Source organism: Zootoca vivipara, chromosome 2 (genome assembly GCF_965207765.1).
Source record: "Zootoca vivipara chromosome 2, rZooViv2.hap1.1, whole genome shotgun sequence".
In the NCBI taxonomy this organism is placed as follows: Eukaryota; Metazoa; Chordata; class Lepidosauria; order Squamata; family Lacertidae; genus Zootoca; species Zootoca vivipara.
Window position 1 is genome coordinate 35340212 of NC_142584.1, and position 16236 is coordinate 35356447.

At 42.2% G+C, this 16236-nt stretch overlaps 1 protein-coding gene across 1 annotated transcript in view; it reads right to left on the bottom strand.

Annotated features, from left to right (window-relative positions):
* The window catches only part of LOC118079895 (uncharacterized), a 62647-nt gene that overhangs the window by 13096 nt on the left and 33315 nt on the right, over positions 1 to 16236 (bottom strand). The window contains exons 40-58 of the mRNA XM_035104615.3: positions 10857 to 11071; positions 10625 to 10768; positions 9696 to 9852; positions 8680 to 8707; positions 7409 to 7526; positions 7232 to 7324; positions 7021 to 7084; positions 6840 to 6938; positions 6628 to 6731; positions 6237 to 6375; positions 4805 to 4923; positions 4548 to 4697; positions 3802 to 3972; positions 3231 to 3534; positions 2396 to 2457; positions 1330 to 1417; positions 1117 to 1234; positions 448 to 571; positions 230 to 366 (exon numbers count right to left, since the gene is read on the bottom strand). Of these exons, the coding sequence (XP_034960506.2) occupies positions 230 to 366; positions 448 to 571; positions 1117 to 1234; positions 1330 to 1417; positions 2396 to 2457; positions 3231 to 3534; positions 3802 to 3972; positions 4548 to 4697; positions 4805 to 4923; positions 6237 to 6375; positions 6628 to 6731; positions 6840 to 6938; positions 7021 to 7084; positions 7232 to 7324; positions 7409 to 7526; positions 8680 to 8707; positions 9696 to 9852; positions 10625 to 10768; positions 10857 to 11071 (2434 nt within the window). The remainder of the gene's footprint in view (positions 1 to 229; positions 367 to 447; positions 572 to 1116; positions 1235 to 1329; positions 1418 to 2395; positions 2458 to 3230; positions 3535 to 3801; positions 3973 to 4547; positions 4698 to 4804; positions 4924 to 6236; positions 6376 to 6627; positions 6732 to 6839; positions 6939 to 7020; positions 7085 to 7231; positions 7325 to 7408; positions 7527 to 8679; positions 8708 to 9695; positions 9853 to 10624; positions 10769 to 10856; positions 11072 to 16236) is intronic.

Consider the following 16236-nt stretch of genomic DNA (forward strand, 5'->3'; position numbering starts at 1 on the left):
TTGGGTCTCGTACAGTTTCGCGAGTCAAACAGACTCCTGGAACAGATTAATTTTGAGAACCAAGGTACGACTGTACTTCTTACAAGTTTTACATAGAATCTACCCCAGAATTTGGAGAGTAGCCCAAATAGTATTTTACATATGTTATTATTTGTAATCCTTGTGTAGTGCATATTAACATGATAGGTCAGTGTGGTCATGAGTTCTATTACAGATGGCAAAACTCTACCTCCTTTCCATCATTTTCTGGAACTCCACCCTTGCTAAGAAGCCACGACACATAGCCTGTGTACGTGTTATCAGCTCTGCCAACTTGTCATCTCTCATCTCCTCCAGAAGACCCAAAAGGCCAGCTTTGAAGAACACCTGGAGAAAGAAAATGCAACATTTTGCTCACTGCCCCAACAAACCTACTTGTTACATTAATATGTCAAATAATAATTTTACCTTGGTGTGGCCAAATTTATATTGGGTGTGGTCAACATCAATGGATCCAAGAAGTTTCTCAGAAGCCTTCTTGCTATCCATGAACTGTCCCTCTGGGATGGCACTTGCATTCAATATCCTGTATCTGTTGAGAAAAGCTTATAGTTTTTATTTTGCCAAAGTATTATGATAGCTGGCACTAACTTCCACAATTGTTCTAACAGGTATAGAGTTTTAAATCCCTCTGGGATGGCACTTGCATTTAAAACTCTATACCTGTTAGAAGAAGTGGAATATAAAGATGCTTATAATTTGATGTCAAGTTCATGGGACTCAATCAGGCCAATGGTCCATCTGGTTTATGATCTGACTGTAAATGTTTAAACAAATATTATTCCTGATGGCCATTTATGTAAATCAGGGAGACTAGTAAAATTTGACTGGGGCCTTCTTGTAATCTCTCATGCAAGGACTATTAACTGTCACTGATGGAGCTTGTGAGAGGCCTTGCATAGTAAAAGTAGTTAGTATTTTTCCCCTTAAGCCTTTTGTCCAAAAATGTGGTGCTAATTGCTACAATGCAATATTAGAAATAGTCAAAAAGCAACTCAAAACTATTGATGGGGAGGGGTGTGCGCAAAACAACTACAAACAACCAATAGGTTAATAATTGGGGGGGGGCAGTCTGACCTCTGTTTGAAGTCACCATAAATAATCCTGCTGGGGAATCCCTTCCTGCAAATTCTGATGCCCTCCAGCACACCATTACATCTCAGTTGGTGCAATACAAGTTCGTGTTCCATGGCACCTTAGAAAATCAGAGAAAATATGAATACCAAAATGTATACAACTGGTGCATCACATCTTTATTTTTTAAAATCAAAGTAGAGTTCTGTGTCTTACCAGGGGTTTTAGTTTCATTGGGGATTAGGCAACGCACAAAATGTGGATGAGTACTCTTCAGGTTGCTCATCAGTTTGTTCAAGTTCTCCTGTGGAATTAGAAGTCAGAGCCTGGTTAACAAACTCCACACACATATACATGCAAAACTTCCTTTAACTTTTCCATAGGTAGTAAGAAAAATTAGAGAAAAGCTCTACTGTGCAAAATCTATATGAAATTGGTGTGTGGTTAACCTGATTCGACTCATACTTCCTCTGACAAATTGAGAGCACTATTTGGGGTTGCTCCTAGATACCTAGGTGGATTTTTTTAAAAAAAATCGTCCTTGTCTGATTCACAAACTCTGCACTATTCTGGTGATAAAGACTTGGGCACTTTCAAGTTTGCCTTGGTAATCTCCAGATCATAGACCATTGTGAGACTTCAGGTAGACTAGAATGCAGTGACCTAGTGTTTTGTTTAATTTATGTATCACATTTATCTTGCCCATTCTCCAAGAAGCTCAGTTGCATGCTTTCTGTTCTAAGACTAAGCAGTCTTGGACTCTTAAACTCTTGATGGATCTATCAGAGCATACAAAGGTGCCTTCTCCTGCGTCAGAATATTGGTCTGTCTAGCACAGTAATGTTTACACTGACTGGTAGCAGTTCTTCGGATTTTTAGACTGGAGTCTTTCCCGAGCAAAGATAAAAAATGGGATCATTTGTATGCATGCAATGTACTCTACCACAGAATTTCAGCCTTCGCCTATAATACATTTCTCCTGTGCTTAGAGGCATGCTGGTGTTCTGTGATTGTGAAATCTAGGGTTGCCATATTCCCAAAGTATTCTTTAAAAAGTGACAGTCTTTTCTAGGATTTTTAAAGCATTTCTTTCAAATAATCACCCTGCTTGCTGTATGTCCGGGTTTCCCCAGACATTTTGCTGCCTCAGTGAAAATCCACCCTGATGCCACTTCTGCTGCCCAAATCCCAGACGTGTCCAGGAAAACTTGGAAATATGGCAGCCCTATGAAATCAGAATTTTCTCCCCTTACCAATATCTTAAGTCAAGATTTTACTATACCCTGAAAAGAGCAGAGACAGTCTGAAATGAGGAACCCTTCTTCTTTGCAGCCTTCTTTCCCTCTGAATAATAATAAAAATATTATAATTAAAACATATACATCAGGGATTTTATGTGTTACTCTTCTGTATAAACTAGCTTTGTGGCAGTAGGTTCAGTGAGGCAGCAGTGGAGTGCACAGACCAAGGAGAAGGATAGGAGAATGTGTTGGATTCAAATTAAGTGACAACTTTATTGATTACAGGTGCAACAGGTTTGGTGTAAGCATTTATCAGGAATATCAATCAGCTTGCCTTCTGGTTGATGAACCGTTCCAATTGACTAAAGTTTAGGGGGTTCCCTCTTCCACCATAAAGTTTGACGATTGCTATGAGGCAGGCCAAACCCATAGACCTGGCCACTCGACTGACTGTAGGACAAATGCCTTCCTGGCTCTGAAAACAGCAACTGATTTTTTTTAAAACCATAGCAAGTTCAAAGTAGCCCCCTAAATGGTCAACCCTGACCCTGCCACAGCTTCTTAAATACTCCCAGAGCAGAATCCAGCTGGACAGAGTTTGCATATCAGTTTGCATGATATGAAGAATTGCCCACCATGGTCAGAAAATTGAACAAAGCTCTGTCATAATGAAACAACCCTATACTTCCTGGAAGGGCAACTAAGGGCCTGTGGGGTGGGAGTGGCTTAATCTTCAACCAGACTGGACTGACTAAATTTTGCCATATGCGGATGGTGCTGCAGCACTCCCAGTAAATGGTTGCTGTTACTGAACTTAAGTTCCTTCCTATTCAGGGTTATGTTCATGAGCCAATTGGAAAGTGCAGCAGGAATTACCTTCTGGAGGGCGGTCAACAAATAGCAAAGCCAGTGTCTTCATAGATGATTTCTGGTAGAGCTGAATTACACTTTCATTCAAGGGGTCCTTGTTCTTGTCCAGCCATCCACTGATGTTGTAGTCCACAGTGCCAGCATAATGGACCAGGGCGAAGTGGGCCTCAGCCTTGCCTTTGCCAGGTTTGGGCTTTTCAAAGTTCTTGCACTTGCCGAGGTGCTGTTCATAGAGCTTGTTCTTGAAAGATGTGTCTGTTGCCTTGGGGAACATGCACTCTTCTTCTAGGATGGAGAAAATACCCATTGGCTATAAGAAGCAGAGAGAAAGCAAGATTTTATAACTTGTCTGCTGTTGGCCTGTAATATTAGCATATATTATTGCAAGCAAAGTATGCGTCTTAGGGATTATAACCTAGAGTGTTCTTATCTGTCAATATAGATTTACGGGCAATAGTATCTCCCATGGACAAAATGGGGCTGTTTTGTTGTTTAAAGTAAGGACACAGATTTCAAACTTTAAAGACTGTACTTAATTACATTGTATGCAAGATTAGCAAAAACTTTTTAAAAAGACCTTCTCAATGAGTTCAATGCAGGCAGCCAGGTCCATTCCAAAGTCAATGAACTCCCATTCAATTCCTTCTTTCTTGTATTCCTCTTGCTCCAGCACAAACATGTGGTGATTGAAAAACTGTTGCAGTTTTTCATTAGTGAAGTTGATGCAGAGCTGCTCCAGGCTGTTGTACTAGTGGGGGAAAGAGTACATTTATTCTAAAGAGTACAACTCAGTGCGACCCACTTTTAATTCTAGATACTTTGTGATATTTTCCACCTGCATGTCTACCTAAGCTACCCTTAACCTGATTGAAAGATTTCCACTCATTAGACATTAACTTGGATTAAATATACTACATAAGTGGACCTAGCAGATGAAGAAAAATGCTATAAATAGAAGTAATATTAATGGGGTCAGAGGGACTTCTGTGTACTCATCCCTACCTGTTTAAGTGCACTGTCAGCTTCACTGAGGTCCTTCTGCAATGTTGGAGCTATCCTGGACCTCATCATTCTCTAGTACTGTAACACTTTCTCAAGACTTCCCTGTGTATAAGCTATCTTGTGACATTATGAATCTGCTACTTAGATGACTTATTACCACCTGCAAAGCTTGTCCAGTCAGTCCATTGCAGTACAGTTGTGGGAACTGGCATCTTGTGTTACAAGCTGACCAGGTTATTTCAGAAGGAACATCCCAGGAGATTTAAAAAGACCTGAGGAGTGGGGAACCACCTTCGTAGTGACAAGGTTCCATTCACTTACATCAAAGATCTCGAAGCCAGCAATGTCCAGCACACCAATGAAGTATTGCCTTGACTGTTTAGTATCCAGTTGCTGGTTAATACGAACAACCATCCACAAGAACATCTTCTCAAAGACAGCTTTAGCCAAAGCTCCAACATTATTATACACCTAGAATAACATGATACAAACTGGCGTTAGCATACAAAGCAGAGGACCAAACCTCAGAGGAATAGTAGTTAATCATGTGGTGCATTCAGCATTTCATAGATTGTCACCTGCTGAACAGTTTGGCCTTTGGTGACAAATTCATTGCCGACTTTGACTCGGGGATAGCACAGAGCTTTCAGCAGATCTGCTGAATTGAGGTTCATGAGGTAGCCAGCCTTGTCAGCCACTGAGCACAAACATAAGAAGAAAGGATTATCAGCACAAATAGACCATAATTTATCAAAATATATTTTGCTTGTCTGACATAGATTCTACTTATGACAATCCTTAACCTCAAAATTATATAGGTTTCAGAATCTTTTCTAAATTGTTCAGCTTCACTTACACTATTATGAGTCAAATGGTTCTCCTAGATGAGCTGCTTTCCCAGGTTGACGAGCCCCATTTGTCCTTCACTTCCCTCTACAGCACATGCAATAACCGCCTTCTTGACCATTGGGTCCACTATTGGTATTGTACGCTCAATCTGCTGGAGTCTGTCTTCACATGCAGGGGAAGCCCTAACTCTCCAAGGGTTTGAGACCTATCAGCTACCCTCACCTGGTTTAGCCAGCCAGTCAAAGCTGTTCTCAGGGCGTGGCCGCTGTTGCATGCTGAAAGCTTCTAGGAGCCACAAGTGAGAGCTGAGTGTAGATTGGGGACCAAAGGTGGACAAACTACCCCAGAAGGATCAACATGTGTCCCCAGCCAGAGGTAGTACCCCTCCCCAAAGACTCCATACACCCCAAGGGAAGTAAAAGTATCACTCTATTCTGCCTTGATGAGACCACACCTGGAGTACTGTGCCCAGTTCTGGGCAACACCATTTAAGAAAGATATTAACAAGGTGGAACGTGTGCAGAGGAGGGCGACCAAGATGATCAAGGGTCTGAGAACCAAGCCTTATGAGGAATGGTTGAGGGAACTGAGTATGTTTAGCCTGGTAAAGAGGAGATATGATAGCCATCTTCACATTTAAAGGGCTGTCACATGGAAGATGGAACAAGCTTGTTTTTTCCTGCTCCAAATGCTAGGACCCAAAACAATGGATTCAAACTACAAGAAAGGAGATTCTGACAAACATCAGGAAGAACTTTTTGACAGTAAGAGCTGTTCTACAGTGGAGCAGATTCTGAGAGGTGATGGACTCTCCTTCCTTGGAGATTTTTATCAGAGGTTGGATGTCAATCAGTCATGGATGCTTTAGTTGAGATTCCTGCATTGCAAGGGGGTTGGACTAGATGGCCCTTGGGATCCCTTCCAACTCTTCAATACTATGATTCTAAGATCTGGCCACCTAACAACATCTTTCTTAATCCAGTAAGGTAAATACGGTACAGTAGTCATAATAAAGAACAATACCTTATTAACAGACTATGTAAATTCTCTGTTATATAAACGCTGTATATAAGTGGTATCCACACATAATCCATATTGTATTTAGGGCCTCAAGTACTGTATAATGTTTACCATGCCATAACAGAGATACTTTGTGAATACCTTCTGTGCCATCTGGCTCTGCCTGCTCCTCACGTTGCTTCTGCTTGAACTTCATGTTCCCGTAGTGCATTACAGCTCCAGTTAGCTTGTAAATGGCTGTCTTTTCCTCAGCAGTGAAACCCAGGATGTCAATGGCTTCCTATCAATCAAAACATAAATTGCTAAGCAAAAACTGACCCTTCAAATTCACCATTTCGTTTGGAGGAAGAGGGTTTTAGGGAGCATTTCAGCCATTGGTGCACTGTGATTCTTTTCTTACGCAGATGCACACATCAAATCAACTCAGCATTTCTAGAATGCCTCACCCCAAGACATCTAATTTTGGTTGAATAAATTCAGCCAAAAACTGGTCTAATTAAATTTCATATATTCCATTCTATAAGTTACTTACATCAGTTGCCATCAACTCTTCTTGATCATTGATGCTGGCAACAGTGATCTCACCCTGGCTCACAAAGTGAAAGTCATATGGGTTGGTAGTGATCAGAAGCATCTCTGAATAAGGAGAAGCAAAGATACAGATTTATTTTCATCCATTGTATAATCAAGCATCAACGCAAGATTTTAGCAGCAGCAGCAGCCACCAAAACAGATGCCTCTTACCAATCAGTTCTGGCTTTTTGTTGGACATGATCTGATAAAAGATGTGATAGCTTCTTTCAGCTTTCAGCTGGAAAGTGACTCTGGACTTCTCTAGCAAATCTGGCAAGGCAATGAAGTAGAATGAGTGAACAAACAAACAAACAAACAAACAAATAGTTCCTCTAAAGATCTCATCCCTTACATGTTTCAATGTCAGCAGAAGCCAGTTTGCCTGTGGCACCAAAATGGATTCTGATGAATTTACCCTTTAAAAAGGAAAAAGATATGTAATTACAAATTCTAGGAGGCAGATTCTGCATATAAGTTACTACAGATTTGCTGTGTATGTTGATAAGGCACTACCCTTAAAGGCCAACTACCGGTACTATGTTCAGATTCTGCAGATAACTTACAAAACGTGAGGAGTTGTCATTCCTCACAGTCTTTGCGTTTCCAAAAGCCTCCAGCAAGGGGTTGGCACTGATGATTTGATCTTCAAGGGTACCCTGCAATGTAAATAATATTGTAGTGTTAATTATATAGAGACTGCATCAAAACCACATTTCATCCTTTTGTGACAAAAAGCTTACCTTCATTTTGCCTGATGCGGTTGCCTCCTCCTTTTTCTTCTCACCTGTGGCTGCAATTGTTGCAAAGTACTGGATGACACGTTTCGTGTTCACAGTCTTTCCAGCACCAGATTCTCCACTGTTGATGAAAGGTGGGACAGGAACCAATAGTCAAGGGGAAAGTCTCTCAGTTAGTCAGGAGTGACTAACATTTTTTGCATGAAGCCACATTTATTCTTGGTCAACCTTCCAGGGACTGCGTGCTAGCCAAATATGTGGCTAAAAGTAGCTGTGGCCATCCACTCTTGCACACACATTGTTGCATACACACAGCCTCCCTCTCATTAGGTGATCCTTGTAGATCAGCTGAGGAGGGGGCTATTGTCCCCTCCCTGCTCATCAAAGGATTGATCTGATGACCTGATCTCATTCAGGTGCTGGGCTGAGTGGAAAAATTTAAATTTCTCCATCCAAGTGCTGGATCTATTTTAATTTCCCCCTTTTTATGTCACCCCTGCCAAAATCTGTTTAGAGCACAAATCAGGTCCCCAGACCAGGAGTTAGCCACATCTGCTCTAATGGTTATAATTATATGCTATGGACTTTTAAACTTACATTGGTTTTATACCAGTTGAACTGGTCTTGAAAGACCTACATTGGCTCCCGGAACATTTCTGAGCACAATTCAAAGTGTTGGTGTTGACCTTTAAAGCCCTAAACGGCCTCAGCCCAGTATACCTGAAGGAGCATCTCCAACCCCATCGCTCTGCCCAGACACTGAGATACAGCCCCGAGGGCCTTCTGGCAATTCCCTCACTGCGAGAAGCCAAGCTACAGGGAACCAGGCAGAGGGCCTTTTCGGTAGTGGCGCCCACCCTGTGGAACGCCCTCCCATCAGATGTCAAAGAGATAAACAACTACCTGTCGTTTAGAAGACATCTGAAGGCAGCCCTGTTTAGGGAAGTTTTTAATGACTGATGTTTTAATGTATTTTTACTCTGTTGGAAGTAGTAGTAGTAGTAGTAGTAGTAGTAGTAGTATAACTGCTATGGCTTTTCCCAAACAAACTTCGGAATTGCAGTTTCATGAGAAATCTTGGAAACTGCTGAGTAGCTCCCATTGCAGAACTGCAGTTTCCAAAGTTTCTTAGAACTATGACTATAATGCCATTTAAGTCATGAATATAGTTTTGTGCTATGATAAGTGTTGGCATGAATTTTCCGTAATACAATGACAGCGCCCTGCTTCCATTCCAAAAGTCTGCACAGAAAGAAGCTGGAAAGAATACTTACGTGATCAGAATAGACTGATTCTCACGATCTGAAAATAATAAAATTGTTTAAAAAGTTACTTTTAATTTTAAAATATTATGAAGCTCTCTCTCTCTCTCTCTCTCTCTCTCTCTCTCTCTCTCTCTCTGTGTGTGTGTGTGTGTGTGTGTGTGTGTAGAAGCACCTATATCTGCCCAAGAATACATGAGTAGAACCCCATAATTTTAAGTATCATCCGAACTCCTAGTCTCACATATTTTAAATCCTAAGAAAATGGTTTCTATGTGGTCTTCATTAAGCTAAGGATGGGTAGATCAGCCTTTCTGTTCTGTTCCACTTTTGATTTTTGCAGTTCTTTATAAAAAGGAACAAAAATGCATCAAATTGAATGCCTTTTATACATGTTAAACACATTCTTTCCATAAAAGATGCATTTTTGTAAGCTTTTTTTATTAATATTTTCACCCCAAAATAGAAATTATTTCATCCATTTTAATGTAAAATACATATGTGTGCATTTTATGTGATCTGGTTGATAGCTGCATTCTAACATGCATATAAATCAAGGACCTATGGATTGCGTTAGTTTGCTTTAACCAGCAGACCAAATACATTTCTGCTCCGTCCCTAATCTAAACACCTCATTGGCTATATGTTTTGGATCCTGGATGTTAGAAAAGCCAAAACTGTGTTGGCAGGTGGGAAAGGCTTATGAACAAAGAAAGAGAAAATGATATCACAAAATCTTCAGCTTACGCCTCTTACATAATACTCTTTGCACTGCATATTCACTATGTGCAAGTGTTTTCCAATTCTCAGCTCTTTTATCCTCACATAATGCCAGGCATATTAAGCTAGAAGATGGTGGCTAGAGTGATTCATGATTTTATTAGCAGAATAAAGAATGCAAGCTCATTTGCAAAACAATTGAATTTTTTGAGCCATCTTAGTCACCAGCACTAATCCAACATTGTGAAAGGACACTAAGGTCCTCTGAGGAAAACATTATTTGTTCCCGAAGTTTTTCACTTACTTACCAGTTAACATGAACTGATAGGCATTGTCAGAGATGGAGAAGATGTGGGGAGGGGCCTCTTGACGCTTTTTGCCTCTGTAGGCATTTACCACTTCTGGGTTGTACACTGGTAGCCACTTGTATGGATTGACAGTGACGCAGAAGAGACCTGAATAGGTCTGGAAGAAGAACAGAACTAGCTCAATTAATCTGCTTGTAGTAATATTTATATTATATTGAAATTGAATTATATTAATACTGTTATATTATTTTGCTCTTGTGGAAAATATGCAAGTAGTTCCTTCTTGTAGAGCAGGCATCCCCAAACTGCGGCCCTCCAGATGTTTTGGCCTACAACTCCCATGATCCCTAGCTAGCAGGACCAGTGGTCCGGGAAGCTGGGAATTGTAGTCCAAAACATCTGGAGGGCCGAAGTTTGGGGATGCCTGTTGTAGAGGATGAAAAGCATGAATGGAAATAAAGTAAGAAATAGACTTAAATTCTGAAAACTTCCAAGCAAACTAAAAGTTTGCAAACATATAATTTATCCATAAATGGTAAGATAAAAACTGCAACATTCTTAGATCATTATTGTTATTTGAGAGATTTTGGATTTCTAAAAATCACGTGTATGTCCTCTTCAAAAATCCCAAATATTGAACAAATGTTTAATCACAAAGAAGGAAACAAGATTATAACAGGATAATAGTAAAACTTTTTAAGTTTTAATAAAATGATTGCATGTCTTTTCCTGTTTCTATGAGAAATGGTGCTGAGACTACAATGCCAGCTTGTCCCTATCACTTGCTGGAGTGAAGAACAGGGAGGTGATCCACAGAGGTTTCAATAGAGCTTTAGGGGCTAGCACACAGATCTACCTAATCTGAGACCACAACAGTGCATTAGCAGAAAGCAAAACATATATAAATAAAAGACAAGAACCGTACTCACATAAATCATCCAAGCTGCATAACGCTCTTTGAGGTTATACAGGACAGCAGGTTCATGGAGGTGGGTCATCATGGCCATGTCCTCAATTTTGTCATATTTGGGAGGATTCATAGGAAAGACTTGATCTTCTTTCACAGTCAAGCTCTGCCAAGGAAACAAAAGGCAAGTTTATGGCATCTTAAAAAGTAGAGGCAAGGCAATTTCAACAATGCATTTGTTGACTTCTACTCACTTCTCCTTTTTCAGTCTTGACTGTAACCTTCCCTGCTTCCCTGGCTGTGACATTGGCCTTCACATAAGACTCCGCTTTATGTGACACAAATACTGAATTCTTTGCATCAAAGGGCTTGTTCTGGGCCTCAATTCTCTCCTTTTCTGGTTTCCGGAGAAAAGGGGCAGCTGGCCCATAGATGGCCATCTCCGCGTCTGATGACATGGCTGTGGTTTATAGAAGGCAGCTCAACAACACTAAATGGGAGAAAATGTTCCATCATGTTATTGGATCAATATAACCCTTTCAATGATATTAACCTGTTTTTGTTTTTAACCCTCCATCACCTTTATTTAGTAACTGCTTATGCATGCATAGGTCTTTCAGGATGCATCCAATGCTTCCCTTCTTCCTATGGAAGTAGCTTCATTTAAAGGAAGAAAAATTATGGATACAACATCTGTGTACACAGAGCTTACACTCAAGAGCTTCCCAGTTTAATTCAGTGAGGAGAATCTGATTTGCATGCACAAATGAATTGGCATCTGGGTTGTATTCCTCTGTTGGAATGGTTGGGAAACAGCATGAATGCAAAACCCTGAAGTGCATATGTGAACGTATATTCCTCTTTAGTAAGATGAATTGTCTGTTTCCTTCTCTCAGGGTATATTACTTTCCGTGGCCACTACTCAATGACACATGAAAATTTGCTTTTATGAGACTTTTATATCCCATATGCTGATCTGTAGAGCTCAAGATCCTACTGTGTCAAGTACCAAGCATTCCATTGGACAGAGGTTGTATGCCTGGAAAATTACCAGGTTTGAGCTCTGGTGTTTCCAGTTCAGAGAAAATATGGGGAAGACCTTGGAGAGCTACTTCAAGACATAATAGACTAGACTCCTGGGCTAGATGCTTTCTATATCTGTATTCCAAGGAGAGTAGTATTGGTTGAATGTAAATAATATAGCTGGACCCTGTTTACTGAGAATTTAGGAAGCAAAAAACCAATTTTGTTTCTAATAAAGAAAATAGCAGAATAGAGAATGAAGATTGGGGATTACTGTGGAAGATAGGAATTCAATGACATACAACATGTGTTTTGGGTACATCTGATTCAAGCCCTGCTGGATCAGACCAAAGGATCATCTATTCCAGCATCTTGTTCTCACCAGCCTATGAGATACACACAATCAGGACCTGACTGCAACAGTACTCTCCCCACTTGCAATTTCTAGCAACTGGCATTCAGAAGCACATGCTCCTTTTGGGTATTTAACCACATGCCAGGTTGGCATAAGACATTTTGGCACCTGAGGTGAACCACAAAATGGTGTCCGGCCTCCTGCCAAGAAAGAAGGTGTGAGTGAAGATCTACATTAGGAACGGGGGCAGAGTTAAGATCTACAGTTGGAACAGGGGTTGGGGATTAAATCACCCCTACCCAATAGTTGAAGTGGGAATCAAAAGCTGCCATGGGGGTGGGGAAGGAGCCCGCTCTGAATCACACGAGACAGGTGCAGAGCTCAGAAAACGTCAGAAGGCACCCCCCACTCCCTAGGGGTGGGAAGAGACCAGCAGCGGCTGCTCAAGAGGCTGCAGAGCCAGCCACCAAGGGGGGTGCCACAGCCATTCCTGCGGCCTTGCCTTGCCTTGCCTCATGGGTGAACCTACCTTGGCTATATGCAAGTTATTCTGATAAGACAGGAAGAAAGCAGGGAAGGAACTCTGAAATTTATGTAGGAAAGGCAAGCAACTCTCTCCTGTGCTTTTCTCTGGAAAGAGTTTTGTATTTCATTCTTTTTTGAGCTCTACCATTTTTGTGTGTTGGGGGGGGGATTCCATTTCTAGTATTTGCAGCCATTAATTTAAATTCAAACTTCTTTAGCTTTTGGTGTTTAAACTATCCCAGTACGATCTTTCCAAGAACTTGAAAAAAATAAATCAGCTTGTGATTCAAGAACCCGCCACCCGCTTGAGGAAATAAAGACACAGGGACACAATGTTTAAGTTAATGGGTGAAAAGGCCACAACTTTATTGGTTACAGCATGTGAGTGGTATTGGCCTAGGCATTGGAATGAACAGACTAGATGACTTCCCCCGCTCAGCGTGGAGTCATCAAAGGTTAACAACCCGAAGGTGGAGCCTGTTGATGCAAATACAACTGGAAGCTCCCCCTGATGCCACTGGGGGTCGTGCCATGGCCCTAGCCACCAGCAGGGCATCGGACGGGATCCACGACCGCCGGATTCCTTTAATGGAACACCCTAAAGATGGGAAACCTGGTGCAAAATGGAGGCAGGGAACTGCCGCGGCTGCATTAAGTGCAGCTAAACCCCACCCCAGCGCCAGCCCTTTTGTTTGGCTACTGGAGGCGTGGCTCAGCAGCAAGGGCAGGTAAGGCAAGGGGCTGACACGCCCCCTTGCCAACGCGGGAGTGACTTCCATTTACAACCCCTCCCCTCTGCAATGAGGAGAGACTTTGCTCCAAGTCTACAAGTAAAACATCGTTTAGAATGTATGTTGGGTAAGCAACTGATACGTCTTCCTTATTATATCTAGATCTGGTGTGTGAGATTGAAACACTATCTTCTATTGAGCATCTCAAAATGATGGAAGTACCAGACTTTTGTTCAAATAAAAACTTGTGGTACAGGTTTCTAAGTTACACATTTTCAGGCTATCTATCTACCTACCTATTTATTTATTACATTTCTATACGACCTTTTTCCCCCCAGGGATCTCAAAGTGATCTACCTGTTTCTCCTTCTCCCCATTTAATCATCATAACAACCCTGTGAGGTAGGTTAGACTTGACAGGCAGTGACTGGCCCAAGGTCCCCCAGTGAGCTTCATGGCTAAGTGGGATTCGAACCCTGGATCCCAGTAAGGTGTGTCATTTTAGGGGGTGAAACTTAGTTTTTGTAAATTTCTTCAGTGATGGATCTTAAAAATGTGGGTTTTGGGTGTGAGGAATTCAAATCAGCTATATTTGTGATTGGACAACATTTAGCTTGGCTAGTCTACATTTGATTAAGAAGCAAATAAGCTGTTCTTGGGAAAACCAAAGAATTTTAATTTTACCTTCTGAAAGTGTCAGGTAATGTGAAATATGTATAATATATAAATAAATATGACTGCAAGTACTTGGCAACCATTTAAAATGATTTCTTTATAATTTTACACAAATTTTATTTACCAAGCTACGCTAAATTACATATTTTTCGCTACATAGGATGCACCTACAGTCATACCTTGGGTTGCGTTCGCTGCGGGGTGTGAATTTTTGGGTTAAGTACTCAGCAGACCTGGAATTGTTTACTTCCGGGTTCTGCTGCGTGCGCATGCACAGAAGCGTTCTGCGAGCTGTGTGCATGTGCAGAAGCACTCTATCGGCGCTTCGTGCATGCGCTAAAGCGCCACTCAGGTTTAGTACTTTTCGGGGTGTGAACGGCACCCCGGAATGGATTGTGTACTCAACCTGAGGTACCACTGTAATTTTTAGAGGAGGAAAACAAGAAAAAAAATCTGAATCAAATGTACTAAACCAGGCATGTCCAACAGGTAGATCGTGATCTACTAGTAGATCACTGGATGTCTGTGGTAGATCACTGGTAGATCATTGGCTCCCCCCCAAAGAAACTCAGCTACTTTGGCTCCCCTAAAAAAAAGTTCTACATCTTTGCTAGAGAGGGAGATGCTGCCTTCACGGAGGGGAGCCTGGGGGTGTGGGGTCAGGGAGGGAGACTCTGCCTTCATGGAGGGAAGTTGCTGCCCCTTCCTCCCCCACCCCCTTTGTCGCTGGTGGGAAGGAACGGGCAGCCCGAAAGCGGTGCTTTCCAGTGGCAGAGGCATCCCTCCGCTGGTGACTGCAGCGGCAGCCAAGGGATCCCATTGCCATCCAGTGTCTTTGCTCCATAAGACGCACAGACATTTCCCCTTCCTTTTTAGGAAGGAAAAAGTGTGTCTTATGGAGCGAAAAATATGGTATACAGTCATACCTCAGTTTAAGTATGCTTCGGTTTGAGTACTTTCAGTTTAAGTACTCCATGGACCCGTCTGGAACGGATTAATCCACTTTCCATTACTTTCAATGGGAAAGTTCGCTTCAGGTTAAGTACGCGTTAGGTTAAGTACGGACTTCCAGAACCAATTACACTCATACTTCGGGTTAAGTATGCTTCAGGTTGAGTACTCCGCGGACCCGTCTGGAACGGATTAATCCACTTTCCATTACTTTCAATGGGAAAGTTCGCTTCAGGTTAAGTACGCTTCGGTTTAAGTACTCCGCGGACCGTCTGGAACGGATTAATCCACTTTCCATTACTTTCAATGGGAAAGTTTGCTTCAGGTTAAGTATGCTTCAGGTTAAGTACAGACTTCCGGAACCAATTGTGTACTTAAACCAAGGTACCACTGTATTAATTTAGCCAAAATATCCGCTCACCTGGGACTCCAGGTGGGTGACTGTGGAGGGTTCAAGGAGCTACCATCTTCCGGTGCAGCTGAGGGAGAGGATGGCTGGCACTGCCACGTTGGGCCCTCAGGTAAGGGTGGGCAGTGCCCCCTCAGCCAATTGGAGGTTGGGGCTTAGGGGCTGCGAGCAGCCCACCCCCAGCCTATTTAAGGGAGTGGCCAGGTGTTGGTCACTCTCTTGGCCGATTTTAATGTGACCAAAATATCTTTTGAATTCGCAAGTCATGTTGCAGCTTTTTAGCACCCCACGTTTGGGGGATTTGAATGTTGAAAAATTCAACATGCCCTATCTCCAGGTCATAGTCCAACACTCTAACCATTACACCACTCTGACTCTCCTATTTATCATCACTGATTTGAAATTGCACATTTGCATTTCTTTTTCTGTAGGGACCCAGGTGGCGCTGTGGGTTAAACCACTGAGCCTAGGGCTTGCTGATCAGAAGGTCGGCGGTTCGAATCCCTGTGACGGGGTGAGCTCCCGTTGCTTGGTCCCAGCTCCTGCCAACCTAGCAGTTCGAAAGCATGTCAAAATGCAAGTAGATAAATAGGAACCGCTACAGCGGAAAGGTAAACGGCGTTTCCATGTGCTGCTCTGGTTTGCCAAAAGTGGCTTTGCCATGCTGGCCACATGACCTGGAAGCTATACGCTGGCTCCCTCGGCCAATAATGCGAGATGAGCGCGCAACCCCAGAGTCGGTCACGACGGGACCTAATGGTCAGGGGTCCCTTTACCTTTACCTTTATTTCTTTTTCTACATTAATTCATCTACAGTCATACCGCATGTTACGTCCACTGCGGGTTATGTTTTTTCAGGTTGCACTCTGCACAGAACCTGGAAGTACTGGAACAGGTTACTTCCGGGTTCAGCTCGTGCACATGCGCAGAAACACTAAATCGCACTTTGTGCATGCGTTGAATCA